The sequence below is a fragment of the Cuculus canorus genome, chromosome 4 (assembly GCF_017976375.1).
Source record: "Cuculus canorus isolate bCucCan1 chromosome 4, bCucCan1.pri, whole genome shotgun sequence".
Taxonomy (NCBI): domain Eukaryota; kingdom Metazoa; phylum Chordata; class Aves; order Cuculiformes; family Cuculidae; genus Cuculus; species Cuculus canorus.
Genome location: NC_071404.1, coordinates 77,492,048 through 77,512,320, shown reverse-complemented (window position 1 = coordinate 77,512,320; position 20,273 = coordinate 77,492,048). Strand labels below are relative to the sequence as shown.

Genomic DNA, 20,273 nt, shown 5'->3' with positions numbered 1-20,273 from the left:
AAAGACAAGAGGCTTTGGGTCCCCTAGCAAAAATCTGCAGTAGGCTTCCTCGTTAAGTTATCAAGGTGGTACATAGAGAAGTGGCCAAAACTCCTGAACTTTGTGAAAACTTGATGAGTTTAGACTAATCAATTCTTATTGAGGCAAACACGCTCCCCACTGCGCTACCTGCCGTGGAAGCTGCATTAAGACTGTAGCATTTACGCTACATTTTTCCACACACGAAGCCTCACTAGAAACGAGGCACAGCTTGGAAGGCACAGCCCCCGGTGGCCTGAGCTGTGATATTTTTACCTCCTAATGATCTGATGCAATCGATCTGGTACAAAGCCCAGTAACGTTTTATCCTGCTCCGGCTATTCCTTGTGAATCTCTCAGGGCCTCTCTTTTCCTTTATTAATCTATGTTCACTCTCGCATCAGCTGGGTTATTTCTCAAGTAATTATTAAGCTTGATGTTCCAAAATGCAAAATGATATGGCCCAGAGTGATAAAAAATATGAAAAACCCCAGATCGAATTGACCCAGTGTAATACACACGCCGCAAAATGAGCGAGCGCTTAACTGCTTTGGTTGCTGTGAACCTGAACACTCCAGTTTGTTAAGTCCTGCATTACCCTGATTTAAATTACACTGATTTATGATAAAATAACTCTGTTGCACTGCACCGAGCACAGGTATCAGTGTCATCCTGTCTGGACCCAATTTCTTTACTGATGAGGTCCTATAGGAGGAAGCTGCTATGGTTGTCAGCTTTACTTGCCTTTTGTTAAAATATATGGCTCTCCTGCAACTCTTATTTCCATCCTATCAGCAGAAGTGGAGGCATCTTGCATAAGTTCAAGGAAATAGGTGGGAAACTTTGTGCCGTTCTTCCACTGATGGGGAAAAAAAAGGCTGTTCAATAATAATGAAAAAAAAAAAAGGAAAGTAATAAAAAAGATTAATTTAAAAAAAAAGGAATTATGGGGTTCTTACTGTCTCGGCTGGTTTCCTACAAGCTCTACAAGATAATCAGTGGTCTCTCCTGCAGTGTGGATTCTTGTATTGCCAACTACACCAGAATACCTCCCTTCCTATTTAAATTGCCCTTTCTAATTAAATTCCTATTGATGACTCCTGCCTCAGGACATGATGGAATGTTCCTGAGGACTATACCCTTCCTGAATTTGGTTCAGTAGCTCAAATGCAAATAGATTTTTGCCAGGAAATCCAACTACTCTAATCTCCTTATGGCAAATGGCTTTTTAAGGAGTATGTGTAATCCTCGTGGCAGGAGGCTCAAGGCAGAGCGTGTTGGGGCATTGGATTTTTGTCATTCCCAAGTGTCACTTGTGCCTTTTCAAGTGAAATACTGCTGATAAGCCGTGTAGATATCAACTGTCCCAGGCTGCTGGAAAACCACCACTTAGACGGAATGGAAATTGTTTAAGCGGAGGTTGGCTGTTAGGCTGAGAAAATGTGGGCTCTCTTCAACGTTTATTTTAGTCACATTGTGCTTTTGAGGAATTCAGGTTTGGAGTGAAGTTCAGAGAGACGCCGTGAATGTGTATGGGCCCTCATGGATATTTTTAAGCTCAATGACTTTCTGGCTGAGGATCAGTGCAAAGCTTAACAAGTCTTCGTGGGTTTAAAAATGCAGGTATGGAGTCATGCTGATAAAACAAGCAGATGGGATTGCTTTCACACACAGTTTTTGCTTACTCTTCTGGCATGGCTCCATGATTTCTATAGATTTAAAGCTCAGGTGAAATATTTAACTTTACTTTCAATAGCTGGCTTTTCATAGCACGTACAGCTAGTGATTATTCCGTTTAGCATTCTTAATTGAGGTGAAACCAGACCAGCACCAGAGCACCTCAAAGCAGGTGCTGGATTCTTTAGGTACACATTTTCTTAGAAATTCATTTGTACCTTGACATAATGCTAGCCTTCTGTGACATTTTTTAGATGAGACAAAACAAGTAACCATTTTGAAGGGCACCACATTCTCATTTTATTGAGAGCACTGTGGGTATTTCTGCATTTACTTTGAGGTTTTCTGGTTATAAAATCCTGACTTGAGTTAAAGGCAAAGTGAAGTGGATTTCCACAATTTACATATCACTAATAGAAATGAATTTCCGCAAGTATTTAGCACCTGAACTGTAGCTGAGTTAAATCCTATGAGAGGTTTGGTTTGATTTTCCATTAAAACTGGCCAGCTGTGCTTTACTTTAAACACTTGGGGCTGTGCTTTTAGAGCGTTTTTCTGATATATCAAAAGTACAGAATTGAACTTGGGCAAAGATTCTGACTCCAAGTGGATTTAGCAACACTGGGGGGTAGCTGGCTGGGAATTTAGTGGTCCCTTTTGCATACACCATCACTGTGCTAGCCAGCAGGTCAGTTACTGTTGTTTTATAAAGCAGACATGTGAACCTCCATGAGTTTTCTGCATATTATTTGTGTAAAGTTTCATCTCACCAGAAGCAGAGCAAGTTTTTCAGTGCGTGGGCAAAGGGCGAGGAAAAGGCAGCACATTGCTATTAAATCTTATGCGGTGAATTAGCAAAGAGGTCTGACGCCAGCATTGAGGACACTTGGCTGTTAGTGCAACCTTCTGAGAAGCTTAGACCCTGGGCATCAAAGAGGGGAGTTGGAATATTCTGAACATCTGGACTTCAATCCCTTGATTCAGTAAATCCCTGAATTATTTTTTTCTGGCATCTTTATTTGCTTCCTGCAGCTCCAAAATTTCATACTATGTGCAAATAAAAAGGTGGAAATGTTAAGTGAAATTCAATGGGCCCTTGATCCCACCAAGGTTCACTAACTGGATTGCAGTAGTCTCTGTGGTCTCCAAATTTGTGCATTTATGAGTTAAGTCTGGAATAGTATGAATCACAGGTTGCTTAAACAAAATAAAAAACCCCAGATTTTATTTGCGGGAATGCTTTTAAGATGAAAGAGGGGAGATTTAGATTAGATCTTAGGAAGAAATGTTTTCCTGTGAGGGTGGGGAGGCCCTGGCCCAGGTTGCCCAGAGCAGCCGTGGCTGCCCCATCCCTGGAGGTGTTCCAGGCCAGGTTGGATGGGGCTTGGAGCCCCTGATCCAGTGGGACGTGTCCCTGCCCATGGCAGGGGGTGGGACTGGGTGGGCTTTGAGCTCCCTTCCAACCCAACCCATTCTGTGATTCTAAAATCTGAATTTAAGGTTTCACCCTGACCTTTCCAGAGGACAGTTAGAAGCAGTGGGAGGAGATGTAACAGTCTGTTGGAGGCTTTTTGTATTTTGGAGGCTGTGAAAAGCAAAGCAAAAACTCGGATGGCTCCGCATGTGTCTCTCGGAGAGGACCAGAGCAGTAGCAAGGCTACAAGAACAGAACCACTTTTACAGGTGAAGTTGGCTGGTGCCTCAGTAATTACAATTCTTTTCTTTGTCTTTCCACAGCTTGCAAAAGCCAGTGCCTGAGCTGTGAATCAGCTACCAGCTGCACGGCTTGCAGAGATCCAGCTAAAGTCCTGTTGTTTGGAGAATGCCAGTATGAGAGTTGCGCTCCGCAGTATTACTTGGATTTTTCCAGCAAGACCTGCAAAGGTGAAAAATGCATTGCTGTATAAGGAAAAAAAGGAAAAACACATTGCAAGTGCCTTGGACAGGAACCCATTGCAGTGCAGCACGATCTGTGCAGGCAGCCTGCTTTAAAAAGCGTGTTTGAGGGCAGAGTTGTTCCAGGACAGGCTGCTTGCGAGGTTTTTACTTTTTTTTTTCTCTCCTTCAACAGTCTGCTGTCTCATACTTCAGTCTCTCAGTGAAACAAGATTATTGCAAATCCTTCTCTTGTAAATGATTTTGTAAGTGAGCCAAACTTTTCAGGGGTCAGGTCCAGCAATTCATTTAGTCATGGGTCAGCTGAATAATGCGAGAGCTTACCAAGCTAAATCTTTGTTAGAGCGCTGAGAGGGCCTTGTGTACGTACCTGTGTCTCTCTGTCTTATTAAATCCTGTATCACTAGATGACTGCGGAACAACAGTTTGGAGTGATTTAAAAGACACATGACTTAAAAGATGTCAAGAACTCCCAAGGAGAGTGTTCCATAATGGCAATAAGTGTGGATAACATGGCTTTACTGCAGCTAACACCACTAAGACCAGGATATAATTCAAATTACTTGTTGTTCAGTGTTCATTTCTATCTGGCTCTCTCTGTAGCTGAACCCTAACTGAGTGGCGTCAGTTCTCTTAACATTGCGGTTCTTCATGGACGTGACATTGTCTGGTGGAGAGGGTGTTGGAATAAGGCAGGACTCTTGTCCTGGCTTTGTTTTAGACATGCTGCAATGGGCGAGAGTAGTTCAGCTTGCCTCATTGAGTCCTTGTTTCTCCCCTTCTTGTTCTTGCCCATTTGTCTGTCTCATTAGCCAATGTGTCTGCCATTATTTACTGATATGGACCCTCTAAGTGCCACCAAGGAGCGCTGGCAGCCTGAGTAGTCCTTGAGCGCGTGTGCGTGGGTGGGATTGCTGAAGGCTGGAGGGAAGGTGATGCAAGCACATGCAAAGACAGATCTGATCCCAGCCGGATCCATTGTGTTTCTGGCCTTTCCAGAAGGACATTTGGACTGTGAAGGGCAATGATTTCTTTTTCTTTTGGTCAGAAGCATTTGAAAGCATGAGGTTGGTAAAGCAGGGTGGTTAATTGCTATTGAGCAGTGAGCTCAGTGTTGGCAGGAAAGGAACGCTGCTACTTAAGGGGTAAAGTCAGGTTTGACAGGAAAGAAAACTGTGCTGGTGTCAGCAGGCCTGAGCGCTCACCAAGAGCCAAGCCTGCTCAAAACTGACATTGTTACCACATGTTAAGTCCAAGAGGGGGGGAAAACCCCCAATGTATCTTCGGTTGTAATAAGTCACTCAGTACAAATCATGCTTCTTTTTTTCAGTGTCTCTTTTAATAGTTTTTGCTGTGCTCTTTGCTCCTAGAGATTATATTCCCAAGGCTTGTAGACCCCAAGCACTAAGCACTTGTGTAGGGTGAGCACTCCAGGAAGGACTGATGACTATTTTTCCTTCCAGAGTGTGACTGGAGCTGTAATTCTTGCAAAGGTCCCCAGAGGACCGACTGCCTGCAGTGTATGGAGGGCTACGTTCTGCACGAAGGAACCTGTGTGGAACAGTGCCCTGCAGCTTTTTACGAGGAATCAGACACGTGCCAGAGTGAGTTCTTCCTGTGCGTTATTTCTAATCACTGCTGCCAACATGCTTCTCTCCTTGTAGCCAATTTGTGCCTGTCTTGCATTCAGAAGGCGCACTCTACCTTCCGATCTCTCGCTGCCCTCCAGCGCGCACACACACACCAGAGCTGCAGTTCCTGCGATGTGTTACTGCAGGAAGCAGTCAAAAGTGGTCTTGACCTGAACTCTTTCCATACAACTTTCAGGGTGTGATCAACACTGCCTTCAGTGTCGCCAGCCAGATGAGTGCAGCCTTTGTGAAGCCCCATTTTTCCTCTTGGACGCTCATTGTGTTCAGGAATGTGGGAAGCGGAATTATGCAGATCATGTGCAGCGCAAGTGCACAGGTAAGAAAAGTGAGCCATCCTGGAGACAGACCAGGGTTGTAGTCTGTGTTTTCTCTACAAGGCTGAGGAGAAGAGGAATTGCTTCGATGCTGTGTTAAACTTGCTGTTGAGGTGACGTAGTCAGCTGAGAGTGAGATAACAGGCTGTAACCGTATGCCTTATTCAGGAGGAATGGGATTCCGTGTAGATGGCTGCTGGTGTGCGTGTATGTGTGAACACACTGTATGTAAAAAAACAGACATTAAACCCACATTTTTAGAAAGGTTTCAGTTGTATTTGTGGGTTAACAAGCTGTGTAGGGCTTGAACGTGTATTTAGAGGGTTTTTTTTTTCAAATTCGTGTAACAGTTCCTTTAAAACATATGTCTTCCATTTGGAAGATCACCTCAGGTTCTCTATAGTCAATGGGAAACAGTAATCAAATAAGGAAGGAACTTCTTAACAACTCTTCTTATCTCAGCTCCTGGCCCCTTCTTTTTGATTCTTTTTGTCAGGTAAGTAAGACACAAATAGCAGTTCTGACACTTGGGGACAGCTCTGCGCGACACCGTCTGCATTGTTTCCACAGTGTCTCAATGGGGTTGTGCTTTCCATCCAATTCAGCTTGTCCTCCTGGGTGCCTGGAGTGTGACAGTGACAACCTGTGCCACCTGTGTGACAGCACCACGTTCCTGAAGAATAAGATTTGTGTTCCTGCCTGTGGCCAGGGTTTCTATGGCAATAGGTGGACCAGAGAGTGTGAGGAAGGTGAGTGTCTCTCCTGATAAAGCGAGAGTTGGCAGGCTTCCAGCAGATTTTAAGGCCAGAAGCAGTGTTCATTCAGTGGCATGTTTGGAATTGTGTCTGCAGGGCTTTGAGTTTTGTGGTGGGGAACTCAAGATGGGAAGTGGCTTCCCCCAGGCTCTCAAAATCATAGCGGGGATTGGGATGGATCGCAGTTATTCTTGAGGTAGTGGTTGCCCACTTAGATCAGTAATGAACAGGGCATTGTAAGTCTGTTATCCGAAAGATATCCCAGTCTGTTATCCAAAAGTTATCCAGTCTGTTATCCAAAAGATGGCAGTGACAGGCAAGATGCTAATGCAGCCCTTGACTGTAATTCAGGCCATAATACTATTCCCTTCTTTCTTTTAGCCAGCAAGCATCCTTCGAGCTTCCACAACAGCAGTACCCTCACGGTGGGAATCGGCGGGGTGAAGGCCTTAGACCTGGCCTTACTGGGTTGGTGTGATCTGCATGGTGACCCAGGACAGCTCTCGTTCCACATCGACAGTGCTCCCTCCAACGGCAGGCTCATGATGGCAGCAGATGGGCAGGAGGTGCAGCTGAGCAGAGGCGACCACTTCAGCTGCAAGGATGTGAGGGAGAAGAAAGTCCGATTCGCGCACAGCAGAGGGAAATCCAGGTGACTGCCTTGAACCCTTTTGCAGAGCTCTTGCTCTGAAAATAAAAGGCATATCTTGAGAACAGATATTTCCTTGTGCCTTGAAAACATTCTTGCAATGAAGCACATTCTCACTGTTGTTAAATAAATTACCAATGTATTTAGACTGCAGCGTAATAGGAATTATGGTGCAAAAGGTCTCTGTGGATCAAGAGATCCAGCCTCCAAATCTGTTGTGCTTTGGTCTGCAGGAGTCTGTCTCATCTTTAGGATACTCCACTGTGGGTTTAAAACTGGCAGATTAGCCTGATTATTACAACAGTTCCTAGATATTGTCAGGAATATGTTCAGATGATGTCACCACTACGCTCTGCAGCACAATCTACATTCAGCCATTACTCCTTTGCCTGCAACACAAGCTCTGTTAGTGTCTTGGGATAATTAGCAGTGATTAGTAGCTGCAACACTCACACTGCAAGCATGTTGCAAGGAAGCAGATTTTCCTGCTGCCAGGCAATAAGCCAGTCATCCTGATTTACTCTTGATTTACATCACTATAAAGCCTTGTGACTAGGGTGGTATCAGTGAAATTGTTCTAGATTTCTCCCCATATGTATTAGAATGTTCTTTGATCCATTGCTCTTGGTTAAGACTTTCAGGGTGTTTTCCTGGTGCCAAGGATTAACTCATGTCCACTGGACTTAGGGCATGTTTTTCGCACCTGGTAGTCACAATGAAACATCAGGATCAAGTCACAAGAGCCATAGCTACTTGATGTTCAAGGTTATTAGGTGGCATTATTGAAAAATAAATAGGAAGCAAAAATGCCAAGAAGTGGGAGCTTCTGTTCCGAAGCCAGATAAGTAATGTTTTTCTTTAGCGGTGACATTTAGAATCGGTGCTTTATCTTGGAGGTCCCATCCTACATGGGTAGCATCAGTTAAAGGGAAATAAGGGTGTATTATTCCATAGAGAAAGGTATTTTATTACATGTTTTAACTATTGTGAATCTTTAGACAAAAATTCTATAAAAACATAATTGAAAAAAAAAGTGTGCTAAAGCTTCTGTCGTTAAGCTCATCATTTTTACTGAATATTTAATATTTGTATCATCAAGTCTGCAAGAGTGCTTTGTTAATTTATATTATCCTGTATGTTGACTTGTTGGGGACTTATTTAGGAAAGGACAGTTTTCCTTGAAGGTCAGCGATCACCAGTTCTTCTCTCATCCTGAGGTGGTCAACGTTCAAGCATTTTCGACACAGGTAATGTAACAAAGCTTTGAAAGAACCTCACATTTTGTACTCTTTGGAGCCCTGTTTTTTTGCAGTGATAACAAAGGAGCTGGGCAGAGCTTGAGCTGGTGTTCAGGACAGGTGGGTTAGACTCATCCCTCGCTCGGTTGAAAGACAGTGAGAGTTGTGTGGGAGAAATGGGCTTAAGGTAAGCGACTGAAGAAGCTGGCCCATGTAATTTGGCTTGTGCAGGAAATTACAGCTGTGCAATGACAGAGCAATTATCAATGAGGGCTAAGGAGTCCCTGCTGCTTAAATTATTCTTTTGATCTGTGGATAATCTAGTTCAGTCTCTTACTGCAGGGCAATTGAACGACGATTGATCCCTATGGTAGGGATACTTTGACAGTCAAGAGCATTTACTTAAATGCTCTGTTCTAGGACAGGTTGGAATTAAATCAGCATGAGCTATTTAAAGTGTGTCTCTTGAACTGCTCACCACTTCAGGTGAGTTGACGCTACTGTCAGGTGTCCATGCCTCTTGTGCTATTATTAAAGTCTGTAGCACAATATGGTGGAGGGCTTTTACCCAAGAGATGGAATGCAGGCAGTACGTTCTTGACTCCTTTTCTAAGGGCAGGCTATCTGCAAGGCAAGGTGTGAAGACGTACGCGAGATAAAAGTCCAGGGAAAGGGTGAACATTACAGAAAGGAGTAGTTTTTCAAGCCCGGCCAAGCTGCGTGTGCCCAGCTCAGCACAGCCCTCTGGGTAGACTTTGATTCCCACTCAAGCTGCGGATGTTCCTCCAGTGGTGCTGCAAGGGCAGTGGGTGTGCTGTCAGTGCTTAGCCTGGCTTCCCGCTTGCTCCTGGTCGTGCTGGCAGCGAGTTCACCCTGGGCTCGCTTGGACGGGGTCCAGGTTTCCAAGGAGGTTTTGCAGCCTGCACTGAGCCTTTTCCATAGTCAAACTGTCTAGTTGAAAGCACGATCAGATAGCTGTGCTTGAACCGAAGTTGTTGTGGCTACTTGACGTATTCTAGCAGTGTAAAGGGAATTTAAAGTGCAAATGTGAGTCAGCTACACTTAAGGCCCGTTTACATCCTCAGAGGGGCTTTAAATGGCTTGATAAAACTGTAATTGGAAATCTGGCTATTGTCCTTTCTCCTTTAGTGCTGACTCCTTCCTGCCTACAAACCTGACTCAGCGTCCATCCTCACAATTAGTAATTTAAGAAATTAATTTCTTTTAATCACTGCAGTGGGTTTGTGTCTGAAGGTGCTGGTGCTGTTCTATCTTTCATGCTGAACGTAGCAGGAACATAGCTAGCAGCTCAAAACCGTTGTGAGCTGCTGACTTGCTCACTACATACCATGCCAGGGAGCTGCGGGGGTCTCAAATTTACTGAATTTAGTGTTCCTTATATGAAACTGCTCCTTCTGAGATGCACAATCCATGTGATTCTCTGACAATCTTGAGGATTTGCACTGCATTTTACCGCATAGGGGTCTTAGGGAGGTTGTAGCTTTGGGGTTAGGAGTTATAAGTTTTTTAAATTGCATTTTGTTGCTTTTAATCATTATATTCCATATTAGTCATTCCACCACTTCTGGAAATTCAAAGTGTTCTAGTTTGACCTTTAGTGTAAGGCAAACTGTTGATTTTGATCCTGTTGTGTGTGTATTGATTCTGCCTGGTGCTGAAATCCTTGCTTAGTCTAATCTCTTGGTTACCTCAGTAGGACGTTCACCTGAGTAAGAGCTGCAGTCACTGCCCCAGAATACATAAGTGAGGTTTAATAATAGGAATTTCACCTGCCAATCCTTAATAACCCAGATAAGTTGTACGCAGGTGAGGTAGCAGCAGTTGGCTCGCTGCTTAATGTCCCCAGGGCTCTGACTTTGTCTCTGCGGGATCAGCCCCCTCCTGAGGCAAGGAATTGCTGATGGCAAATGATGTTTATTGGGATCAATAGAGACTGCAGATTCAAACTTTCTTGATGGCAAAGAACTAGGGAACTAACTTAAACCAGCAGAAATGCGGTCTGTAGCTGATCTTCTTTTTGGGATGAATAAGGCTGCACGGAGGCTTTGAAAATAAATGAATAATGATGCTGATGACACCCAGTTTTGCTGTCTTTGAGATGGACTTTGTCTGTTCGAGACAAGCAGAAGCTCGGTGCCCATTGATTGAGTCATTTCTACCTAGAAGCATTAACTGAATCCTTCTGCCTCACTGCTATCAGTATCCTGTGCAAGTTATTCTTTCTCCCCCAGCATTCCTCCTGCTTCCTATTTTCCCCTCTCTGCAACTCATTTTAAACAGGCAATGAGGACATGTGGGTTGTGTGGGCTCTTATTTCCAAGCATCAGTGCTCTGAAAGATGTCTGAAGTTCCCAAAACTGTGCGATTACGTTTCCCGTTATACAGGGAAAATGTGCTGTGTCTGCATCCCCAACCCACCCAGAACTGATTATTCAGACAGAAATCTTCAGTCTCTGTGGTGTCAGTGTTCCAGGTGGGCCTGCGGATGTGCATGTAACATGTAGACCCCTCAAAATAGTTGGAGTCTACGTGTCCATTTGAATTTCCATGGATGGCAAAAAGGCAAACTGTGTCCCTTGTCTCTTATCCATGCAGACAGCAAAGGGAATACAGGCTCTGGCTGATAACTAACTTGCTTTCTGTATAAATGTCCTAAGTTTTTTTCCTTTCCTAAGCTTGCCATGGCATGAGAATCTAATTTTAACACAACTAAGTTGGTCTAAATTGCTAGATACTCTTAGATCTGCCCACTGCAGGGGCAAGTGTGGAGAGTGATTTTTTTTACTGCTTAAAAATATATTTCCAGGGATGAAGTGAACTAATTCCTTAAGTCCACACTTCTCCTCCCAGACTTGGATCGTGATCGTATTGCTAAAGTTTAGCAAACCTCTAAGAACTGCTTTTGTATTTCAGGCCCCATATGTGTTCCGAAATGAGGCCCTCCTTATCCGCAGAGGAGAAATCGGAACTATATCGGACCTGTTGCTTGGTGTAAGGGATGGTGACAATTCTCAGGACGTTGTGCTGATGGTTTTGGAGCCTCCACGTCACGGGCAGCTGATGAAATCTGCTGGGGACTCAGCATCCACAGTCCACCTGTTCCACCTTGATGACCTTGCCAGCGGGCTGCTCCGTTACATTCACGATGGCTCTGACACCCAGGATGATGCAGTGCTTTTGCAAGTGAGCGATGGGTACCACTTCCAGAACATCTTGTTCCACATTAGGATTGCTCCCAAGGTATGTGCTGTGGCATGAACCCTCTAGAAGCATCCCTAGGTCCCTGAGGTGTCATCAGTACTGCATTACTGACAGACTGTGGTCAGAGACAGGAGAAAGTAGGGGATAGATTGAGTTTTGGAGGTCACCTGAAGTTATGGTTTGCAGCAGGAACTGTTCAGCTCAAATTGTGCAGCTTTGACAATTCAAAGTCTATAGTTATTTGGTAAAAAGAACTGCTGGAGTTGCAGGTGAGAGTTTTGCACCAGCAAAGGCAGTGAATGAGAGAATGAGTGGATGGAGCAGAGAAAGCGCTGGTGAGACAGGCAAACCAGTCGCAGGGCTGATGGGAGTGTGATGGGAGACGCAGAGGGACCACACATGAACTAAACTTGGCTAATAAGATGGGTCACTGGTACTCAGGTGATCGTGGTGTCTCCCAGAGTCAGGATCTCCACTGTTCCCTCAGTATTGCTCCACTGAAATCTTTCACGGGATGCATCTTTCTATTTGATAAATTCACCAAGGAATGGGGCAGAGATACCTAAATTCAGAAATTATAATTACTATTTTTATTTCTCACTTATATTGCAGTTCATAATCAAAGAACAGTTGTTTGACTCCCCTGTATTTGGACACGAAGTGGCATTTTGTATTCAATTCTATAGAGATTGCAGCTGTAAAATTAGAAACAGTAGTGTTTTACCATTTGTTTATGGAACAAACCCAGCCAAACAAGGCATGAAATAGGTACAATATGTATGGTGGAGCCTGGAAAAAATAAACTTGCTGAAGTGCATGCAAGCATTTCAGTTCTGGTAATGTAATATTGTAATAAAATAGAAGGAAAAAAAGCCTTATCCTTTAGTTAATGTGAAAGAGTAACGAAAAATGGAGCTGTCAGAGAACTCAATTGGTTTTTGCAGTCTTTATAAATGGATCTGAGTGCTTCCGCACTGTGAAAAGGAGTTTGGAGGAGATGACATGACCTCTCCTCTGTACCCCTCGGCTGTATTAGGTGTCGTTAGCAGCAGCCTGGGCATGAAAACGTTAAGGAAGGTTTACAAGTGCTATGTATGTCTGTCTAGTTAGCACAGAGTGGGTCTGATCCCATTCAGACCCTGCGGATGCTCCTGAAGCTGTGGTAGTAATGAATGGTAATTAGTGGCGTGACTCTCGCTTCAGGCTGGGAATGAAAAGAGGTTGCTTTCAAGGCTGGTGCTCAGTTGTCAGTCTCCTGGAATAAGAGCAGCCCCGCTTGTGGTTTCTTTACCCAGCTCAATTATATGGCGCTAAGGATGAGGACACCTGTAAAAATGCTTGGACACCACTCTGCCATTTGCAGCATATTTTTCTCGTTGCTGTTGATTAAGCAGATTCTCATAAATGCCAGCAAGGGTGAATTGCTGAGTGCAGTTTCTTTTATTAGCAATTTTGCGCTCCCTTGTCTCTCATTGTCTTACCAAGTATCTCTGCGCAGCCCTCGGCTACAGAGGAGAATGAAGATGGTGACAGAGGTGAGAGCAGAGCGGCTTTTAGTATAAGAGGAGAGCTGGCAGATACCCAACTCCTGCCTCATCCTAATTATTGCCTTCGTGGAGTAGCCTTGGGAGCTGAAATGCAGGCAGGGTTTTTTTTTTCTGCGAAGGTGCTGTTGAGACACACAGAGAGAGACTTCTGGGATTTTTTCTGAGATTTATCGAAAAAAAGAGCCCAGTAGGACCCTGGCTGGAGGTGTGGAAGCTTGAGGTGTAGTCTGTAAACTATGTTTCTTATCTCAGTATACAGAGCTTGTTATAAACTGCTGCCGGATGGTTTTATGCAGTAAGTCTGAGTGTGAACGGGCGTCTCTAGGATTGCTATTCCCTGGTCTCAGACAGCATAATTCCCAGGCATTAATCCACAGGAGCACTGCAGTGGAAGCGTGAAAACATAAATGAAGGGCAACACAACCTTCCAAATATTAAGAATCAGAGGGGTTTGTTTCTTCACAACAGGTGTGCCTTGTTGTTTTAGTCCCTTCTTAGTTCCTAAAAGCCTGCTTTTCCCTGTGCGCCCCTTCCAAACTCTTCCTTTGACCTACTGCAGCCTGAGCAGCTGCCTCTGTTTTGAGAGCTCTTAGTAATGGTTTGCACTGCTGTCTATTTTTGTTGACATTCTCTTAACAATTACAGCTTCTGGGAAGTTAACTGGAAACCTGCTGGTGCTTTGGTTTTGGCAGAGCACCACTGGTGCTGTAGTGGGGAATAAGGAGCCCATGCCCTAGGAAATATGATTGCAGGCTGTGTACTGTGAGTCGGAGGACGTCAGACCTACCCGTGCTCTGCCCTTTGCGGGTGGGATACAGAAGCCTTTCTTGACTGAGAGGCTGGGGAGGATGCAGGAAAAAGTTCTCTGAAGTGTGACTAGTCTCACTTTTCTCTCCTAACACCATAAAATCAAGAACCTTTCATACCTTTTTAGTTTGTTTCCTCTTCCAGTGTTATGCTTTGCTTGGCCTAAATGTGTCATGGTGGGATCAAATCAATAAGGTCGGAGGAATGTTATCATCTATATTAGCAGGGTGCTCTTGGATGACACAGCATCTGGTTTTATTCTTCACTGTTCTTTAGAAGAATAAAGCAACCATCGTGCTGGGAAGCTCTTGACCTGACACAGTTGAAGATCATGTGGCGTTTGAAAATTAACGCTGCGCAAAATAAGCGTGGTACAAATTAAATGTGAGCTTGCAGCACACAGAGCCAACACTATCCCCAGCTGTATCACAAGAGGCATGACCAGCATGGCCAGGGAGGGGGTTCTGCCCCTCTACTCTGCTCTCGTGAGACCTCACCTGGAGCCCCGGGTTCAGTTCTGAAGTGCTCAGCACAGGAAAGACGGGGATGTGTTACAAGCTCAGAGGAGGGCACGGAGATGGTCTGAGGGCTGGAGCACCTCTGCTACGAGGACAGGCTGAGAGAGTTGGTGTTGCTCAGTCTGGAGAAGAGAAGGCTCTGGGGAGACCTTAGAGCAGCTTCCAGTGCTGAAAGGGGCTCCAGGAAAGCTGCGGTGGGACTTTTTAGCAAGGCCTGTTGTGATCTGCCTATTGACAAGGTCAGTTCTGAATTGGGTTCGAGGGATAGAGGTGAAGGATGCACAAGCATTTCTTGAAGAAGACAACCAAGATTAAATGCATAAGAAATTCCAAAATTCTCTGCTTGATCCTTTTCACTTGAAATTGCTGACAGTTAAGCCTTTTATTGCTGTCCCTCTGCCTGCAGGATGACAGAAGCCCTCAGCTGGTGACAAATTCCCTGGTCTGGGTGCCCCAGGGGGGCATGCTACAGCTCTCCAAGACAATTCTGCATGCCAAGCTACCTGGTGCCCGTGACTCTGAGATAACCTACACCATCATCAAGGACCAACCAAGACATGGTAAATATCTTTGGAGTTTTTGTGTCAAAAAACAGCTTTTGAGTGTTGCTTTTCACCCCATGTGCCCTGTGGTGTCCATCCGCTAAATCAAAGTGCAAGGTTCTGGTTAGTTCTGGAGGAAAGGATGTTCTTCACCTATGGAATGTGATTCTTCCATTGTATTTTGCCCACAACAAATAGCATTTGAGGGAATATTTCATTATAAAGCTATGCTGAATAAGTGCTGCTAGCCTCATCTTTTCCCAATCAATTGGGCATGCAAAGTAATGAAGCACTACTGTCCTGCCTGGTCATCTGAACTTCTACAACTGTGTTTCTTGAGCGGTAGTTAAATTTTGGTGTATTTACAGCCTTGTGAGAGCAGAATGTAACTGCCAAAAGATAATATTCCACAATGAAGATCTGGTTTAAGAGCAGCATAAAGTGCTATCGACCTCTAAAAACTGTTGAGCACAAGTTTACCATGAAGGACTGGAGAACTTCCTGAACTCCATGGCGTTTGATTTAATTTCTGCTAATGGAAGGGTTTATTGACTCAAACAGAAACTGGATACATTTGCATCTGTATATAATTTTTATCTCAAAAGTCCTTTTGAGAGGCTCTGATCCTGTCTGTCAGAATAATGGTTTTCACAAACAACCCTGTGCCTAGGAGTACAGCTTATGGAATATTTTCTGGACTCAGGCCAGGGAGGAGTGTGGAAAGCACTGGGATCTGTGGCTGAGACACAAACCAAGAGGAACTGGATGAATAAGAGAAGGCATTAGATGTGGAGGGAAAGGAAGTAAGGACAGAAAAATGTTCTTTTCCCACTAAGCATCACAATTTTCCTCACTAGAACTATGCCTTTAAGTAATATATTTCACACTTCTGTGAAATGACATCTTTGTTTTTAATTTATGGAGCCAGAGAAAATTAGAGGATCCCTTTAGCAACATCAGTGCCGATTTTTGCCTTTTGCCGTAAGGACAGGCTGGTTTCCATAACAGCTGCTGGTACCTGATGGAAACATAGATTGTGTTATTTTTGCAATTTAGAAGAGAAGTAATTAATTTGTATTCTCCCTTTAGTCTTATGCAGATGAAGAGCTGTCTTCTCATTTTTAATAAGCATTTATTTGAAAACAAGATTTTTTCCCAGAGGAGCTTGTCTCCTCCTGCCTAACCCTAACCAAAATTTATAATGATGTATTTGTATCACCATAATTATCTGTACTGTAATTAATTGCAGTAACACGAATGGGTTTGTAGCTGCAGGTGAGGAATAAGCAGTAGAGATCAATGAACTTCAAAATTATATCTAAACTGCGGTTTCAAAGAAAAGGAGATAAAAATAAGGCAGAGAAATGTAGAAAATGTGTCCTTAATCAAGGAGGGCTTATCTGCCTGTCCTAGTGTTTGAGTCATGGAAAAGATTTTCATACCTGTAGAAAATATATGATTTAAATTTTAGATAAGAAAGAAAAGCCCTGTAGAATTGTCAGCTACATTTCTGTAGCACAAGCACCTGGACCAAGAAGGCTTCTTGCCCTTTCTTTTAAGACTCTGAAACCGAATCAAAGGGATATAATTGGGGAAGGAGGATCTCTCTCCCGAACCCTTCTTCTGCAAGGTTTGATTTGCTTTGGTGCAATCGTGCACCAGAGACTGGTTGATCTTTTGAAGGATCTCTTTATGCTGGACCTCCTGTTCTGTCCCTAGAAACAGAACCAGTGTTGGAAGACACTGTTTCTGCCACTACTCCAAACACACAGGATGCCTCAACACAACTCTGTTACAAGGCAAAAATGCTCACTTTAATCTGAGTAGGTATTGTTGTACCCTAAGCTACTCCATCCAGCATCATGGAGCTGGATGCGACATCCATTCGTAGGGGATGAAATTTCTAAAGACAACGAAAAGCAATACAAATGCTCACTCTTCTTAAAATAAATGAGGCTGCAGTGCCCAAATCCTGGAGCCGGCTCTGGAAATCACAGCTGGGTGGTCTCCATGTACTGCAGAAAGTTGCCTAAGTGTGCACAACTTGTACGTTCACGGGTGTAACCTATCAACAAGTGGGAAAAAATGTGTTTGAAATGAAACAGTAATCATAAACTCTGTAAGTAAACATCACAGAGTAGTTCCTTCTGATCGTATTAAGTATTATTTTATGGGTAGACACATTGACATGCATTTTTCTTAAAGCAACTGTGTGTTCTGGTTGTTTCTTCTCTTACTTGGAGAGGGATAAACAACTCGCAAGCCCTGACTTGTTTGAGTATGTGATTAGCATCTTTAGAAATCACGCAAAAGATTAAGGTGGCCAACTCCCTTGAGCATAAGATTGGGACTGTAGTTATGGCACCGAAAAGGGAATATTAGCGTAGAGTTTGGTAATAAAATGGAAGTATGATGTTTCAGTTTGCTAAGTTATTTTATTACTCCAACCATTTGAGGGTGATTTGGGAAATGAACTGGGAGAGCTTATGATGGATATTTTGCATAACAGAATGATTAATGCTAGAAGGAGAGTTGAAGTGATTCATAACATATGTGGCTTCAGAAGTGATAGTCACAAGGGATGCGTTCGAAGACCAGTAGAAAAGCACAACATGCAGCTAACAAGTTATTTAAAGGTAGCTAAATTACGTATAGTCAGGGATAGTAAAGACAGGGGAAACATATCATTGTTTTATTCCAAAACATTGTAAAGTAGACAAATATGCCTTTTATTTTGATACTGTAGCTCTTTGTGAGGTTTGAATTTCGTTTATTTGTGTGGTTAGGAGAACTGTGTGCATCAGTGAAACTGATGGCCAAGGTTTTGATCCCCCTTCTCCGTGTGGGGAGCACTTGGCTCCTTGAGTAATTTTATTAGAATGAAGGATTTGTTGAATATCAGTAGTGACATCAAAATCCAACCCTTGCAGGTGTCTGTGAGGAAAGGTGATAACCAGTGGGACATGCACCAGTCCTGCTCCTCTGTCACGTCCACAGTGAAGCCAGGGATGTTTCAGTCCAGCTGAGAATTGTTTTCTATTACAAAGATCAGAAATAAGCTGGATGTTAGAGATCTAAAAGCTACAAACCAGGACACACAGACATTCTGTACAGCCTGTGATACAGAGGTCCTTCACTACAGCTGTTGAAGAGCTCTTTTTAGTTCAAGATTTCTGTTCAGAGAAGGCAGTTGAGTAGACTTCTTCGCATAATAAGTCCCCAAAAGAGCTAGAAAAGAGCTGACCTTGAAAAAATTAGTATGCTGTATTCTGATACTGAAGCTGTACCCTTGAGGGGAAGATGGATATCCTGATGCAATACTTTTTAACCCTGATTGTGTCTTGTTTCCCTTACCCCTTCACAGGAGCCCCAGAAAGCAAGGCATGTCCTTTGCATCTGTTTTTCCGTTCCGTTTATCAAACGGGTACTTTTCAAGGTTGAAATGAGTTGTCAGTGGGCAGAACAACGTTTTGGGAGTTTAAAGTTACGGTTCCCATTCTTTGCTTGACTGTGTATTTCTTCCATGTACTTGCACAAATTACTTGATCAAGGTGAGATGTTTCTGGGTCCATTAGTGGTTTTCAGGAGCTCTGCTCCTATTTCTGTTAGTCATACTAGATGGAAAAAGATTAGGACTGTGTGGACATTTGTCTTGGATGCTCATGAGTTGGTGAAGAGACCTCTGTTCCTCCTTGTTTCTCACAAGTTGTGCCCTGGCTGTTGGCCTTTGCTTTTCCCAGGTGAAGTGGTGCTTCTGGTCCCAATGCCAGCAGATGGCCCAGCAGACTCGTGGCAGCTTTTGCCTGATGGAAGAGCAGCCTCATCTACAACCTCTTTTACCCAGCAGGACATCAATGAAGGCATTGTGTGGTACAGACACTCTGGATCGGAAGTAGAGAGTGACTCCTTCCAATTCCAGGTACTCCCCCTCATATTCTCGGGAGGTCATTGAGCAATTCTGCTGGTGTTTTTCTCCAAGTCTATCATTCCCTGTATCTTGTGAGGTAAAGTTTTAATAGGTACACGTACTTGAATACATGCATGCATACATAAATACATGTCTAAATATATATTTGCATTTACATGTAGTTATCGTAGAATGATAGAACGGTTTGGTTTGGAAGGGACCTCAAAGCTCACCCAATGCCATTCCCTGCCACGAGCAGGGACACCTCCCACTGGATCAGGGGCTCCAAGCCCCATCCAACCTGGCCTGGAACACCTCCAGGAATGGGGCAGCCCCAGTTTTTAAACACTTTGGTGTATACAGGCGTGTGTTGTTTGCCTGTAGATGAATATGCATTTGCTTATGTGTCAGAGTGCATGCAACCCAGCCTTGTATCCGTGGGAGACTGACTCATGCACAGGAGAGCCTGTGCTACGTGTGGATCCCCAGGTTTTAGCGTGTGGCAGTGGAGTCAGCCGGCCAGCTCCCCACAGTGCCGCACGCAGTGGCATTAACCTTCCGGGTGTCAAATCACTGGCAGATCTAGAGAAAATTGACTTTCAAGCAGCATCCTGCTTTTAAGCTGATTTAAACTAATAGCTGGACTGATTTTCTGAAGAACAATTCCATCTCAGGGAGGAAAGGGTGTTGTAGAAAAGCAATGACATTATCCTAGCGCCTGCTAGCTTGCCTAAGCAGGAGAGCCATCTGAGGTCAAGTCCCCGGAGTGAATGGGCAAACACTTCTAACTTCTGCAGGATGAAACTAGCAGGCTTGTAACATCCCATGAGCCATGACACAGTGTGTCCAGAGACTGATTCTTGCTGTGACACTGGTCCCTTCACCACTGGCCTTTTATCTGTAGGGTAGGATTGGTCCTTCAGACACCCTACCGATGTGCTTGGGTTGCTTTGGGGATGAAATAGGAAGAAGAAGTGGTTTCTGCCTGGCAATCCTGGACTTCCCTGTGCAAGGAGTGTTTCTGCAGCTCATATCCCTGCAGTTTTGATGCCCCACTTACAGTTCAGGCAGAAGGTTTAACCCCTTGGTACTGCCTGGCAATGCCCACTCATAAAACCTGGAATATTTACTCCAAGTGCAAAGCATTCTGAGTGCCTTTTCTAAAACTATTTGCTTTGGAGACCCTTAAACCAAGTGACTCCCCTGCTTTCTGCAGTCCCTGAGCTAGTCATTTAATTTTTGCTACAGCGTACTTCTAGCAAACAGACGAAAATACTCCCCAGCAGATGTAATACTCCAATAAATCCCACCTCCCCACAGGTTTAACAGCCGTAAAATCCCTCAGACAGGTCCTTGCTGTTTGCTTGGAAGGTTTAACAACCTCCCGTAATGCTAAGCCTACGTGAACACTCACATGCAGTATTTGTTACATCTGGTTTACAAGTCAGAAGCGATTACTGTAGCACCGGAGAGGCAATTAAGGTAATTTCTAAAGTAATTAACATAAGTGATAATGAGGAATTTGTGAGTG

At 44.0% G+C, this 20,273-nt stretch overlaps 1 protein-coding gene across 7 annotated transcripts in view; it reads left to right on the top strand.

Moving 5' to 3' along the window:
• FRAS1 (Fraser extracellular matrix complex subunit 1) overlaps positions 1-20,273 on the top strand; it is a 163,518-nt gene that overhangs the window by 103,622 nt on the left and 39,623 nt on the right. For all 7 annotated transcript variants that reach the window (XM_054064301.1, XM_054064300.1, XM_054064303.1 and 4 more), the window contains 9 exons: positions 3,433-3,579; positions 5,055-5,195; positions 5,419-5,559; positions 6,163-6,306; positions 6,694-6,964; positions 8,124-8,208; positions 11,134-11,460; positions 14,700-14,853; positions 18,576-18,754. In XM_054064301.1, the coding sequence (XP_053920276.1) occupies positions 3,433-3,579; positions 5,055-5,195; positions 5,419-5,559; positions 6,163-6,306; positions 6,694-6,964; positions 8,124-8,208; positions 11,134-11,460; positions 14,700-14,853; positions 18,576-18,754 (1,589 nt within the window). The remainder of the gene's footprint in view (positions 1-3,432; positions 3,580-5,054; positions 5,196-5,418; positions 5,560-6,162; positions 6,307-6,693; positions 6,965-8,123; positions 8,209-11,133; positions 11,461-14,699; positions 14,854-18,575; positions 18,755-20,273) is intronic.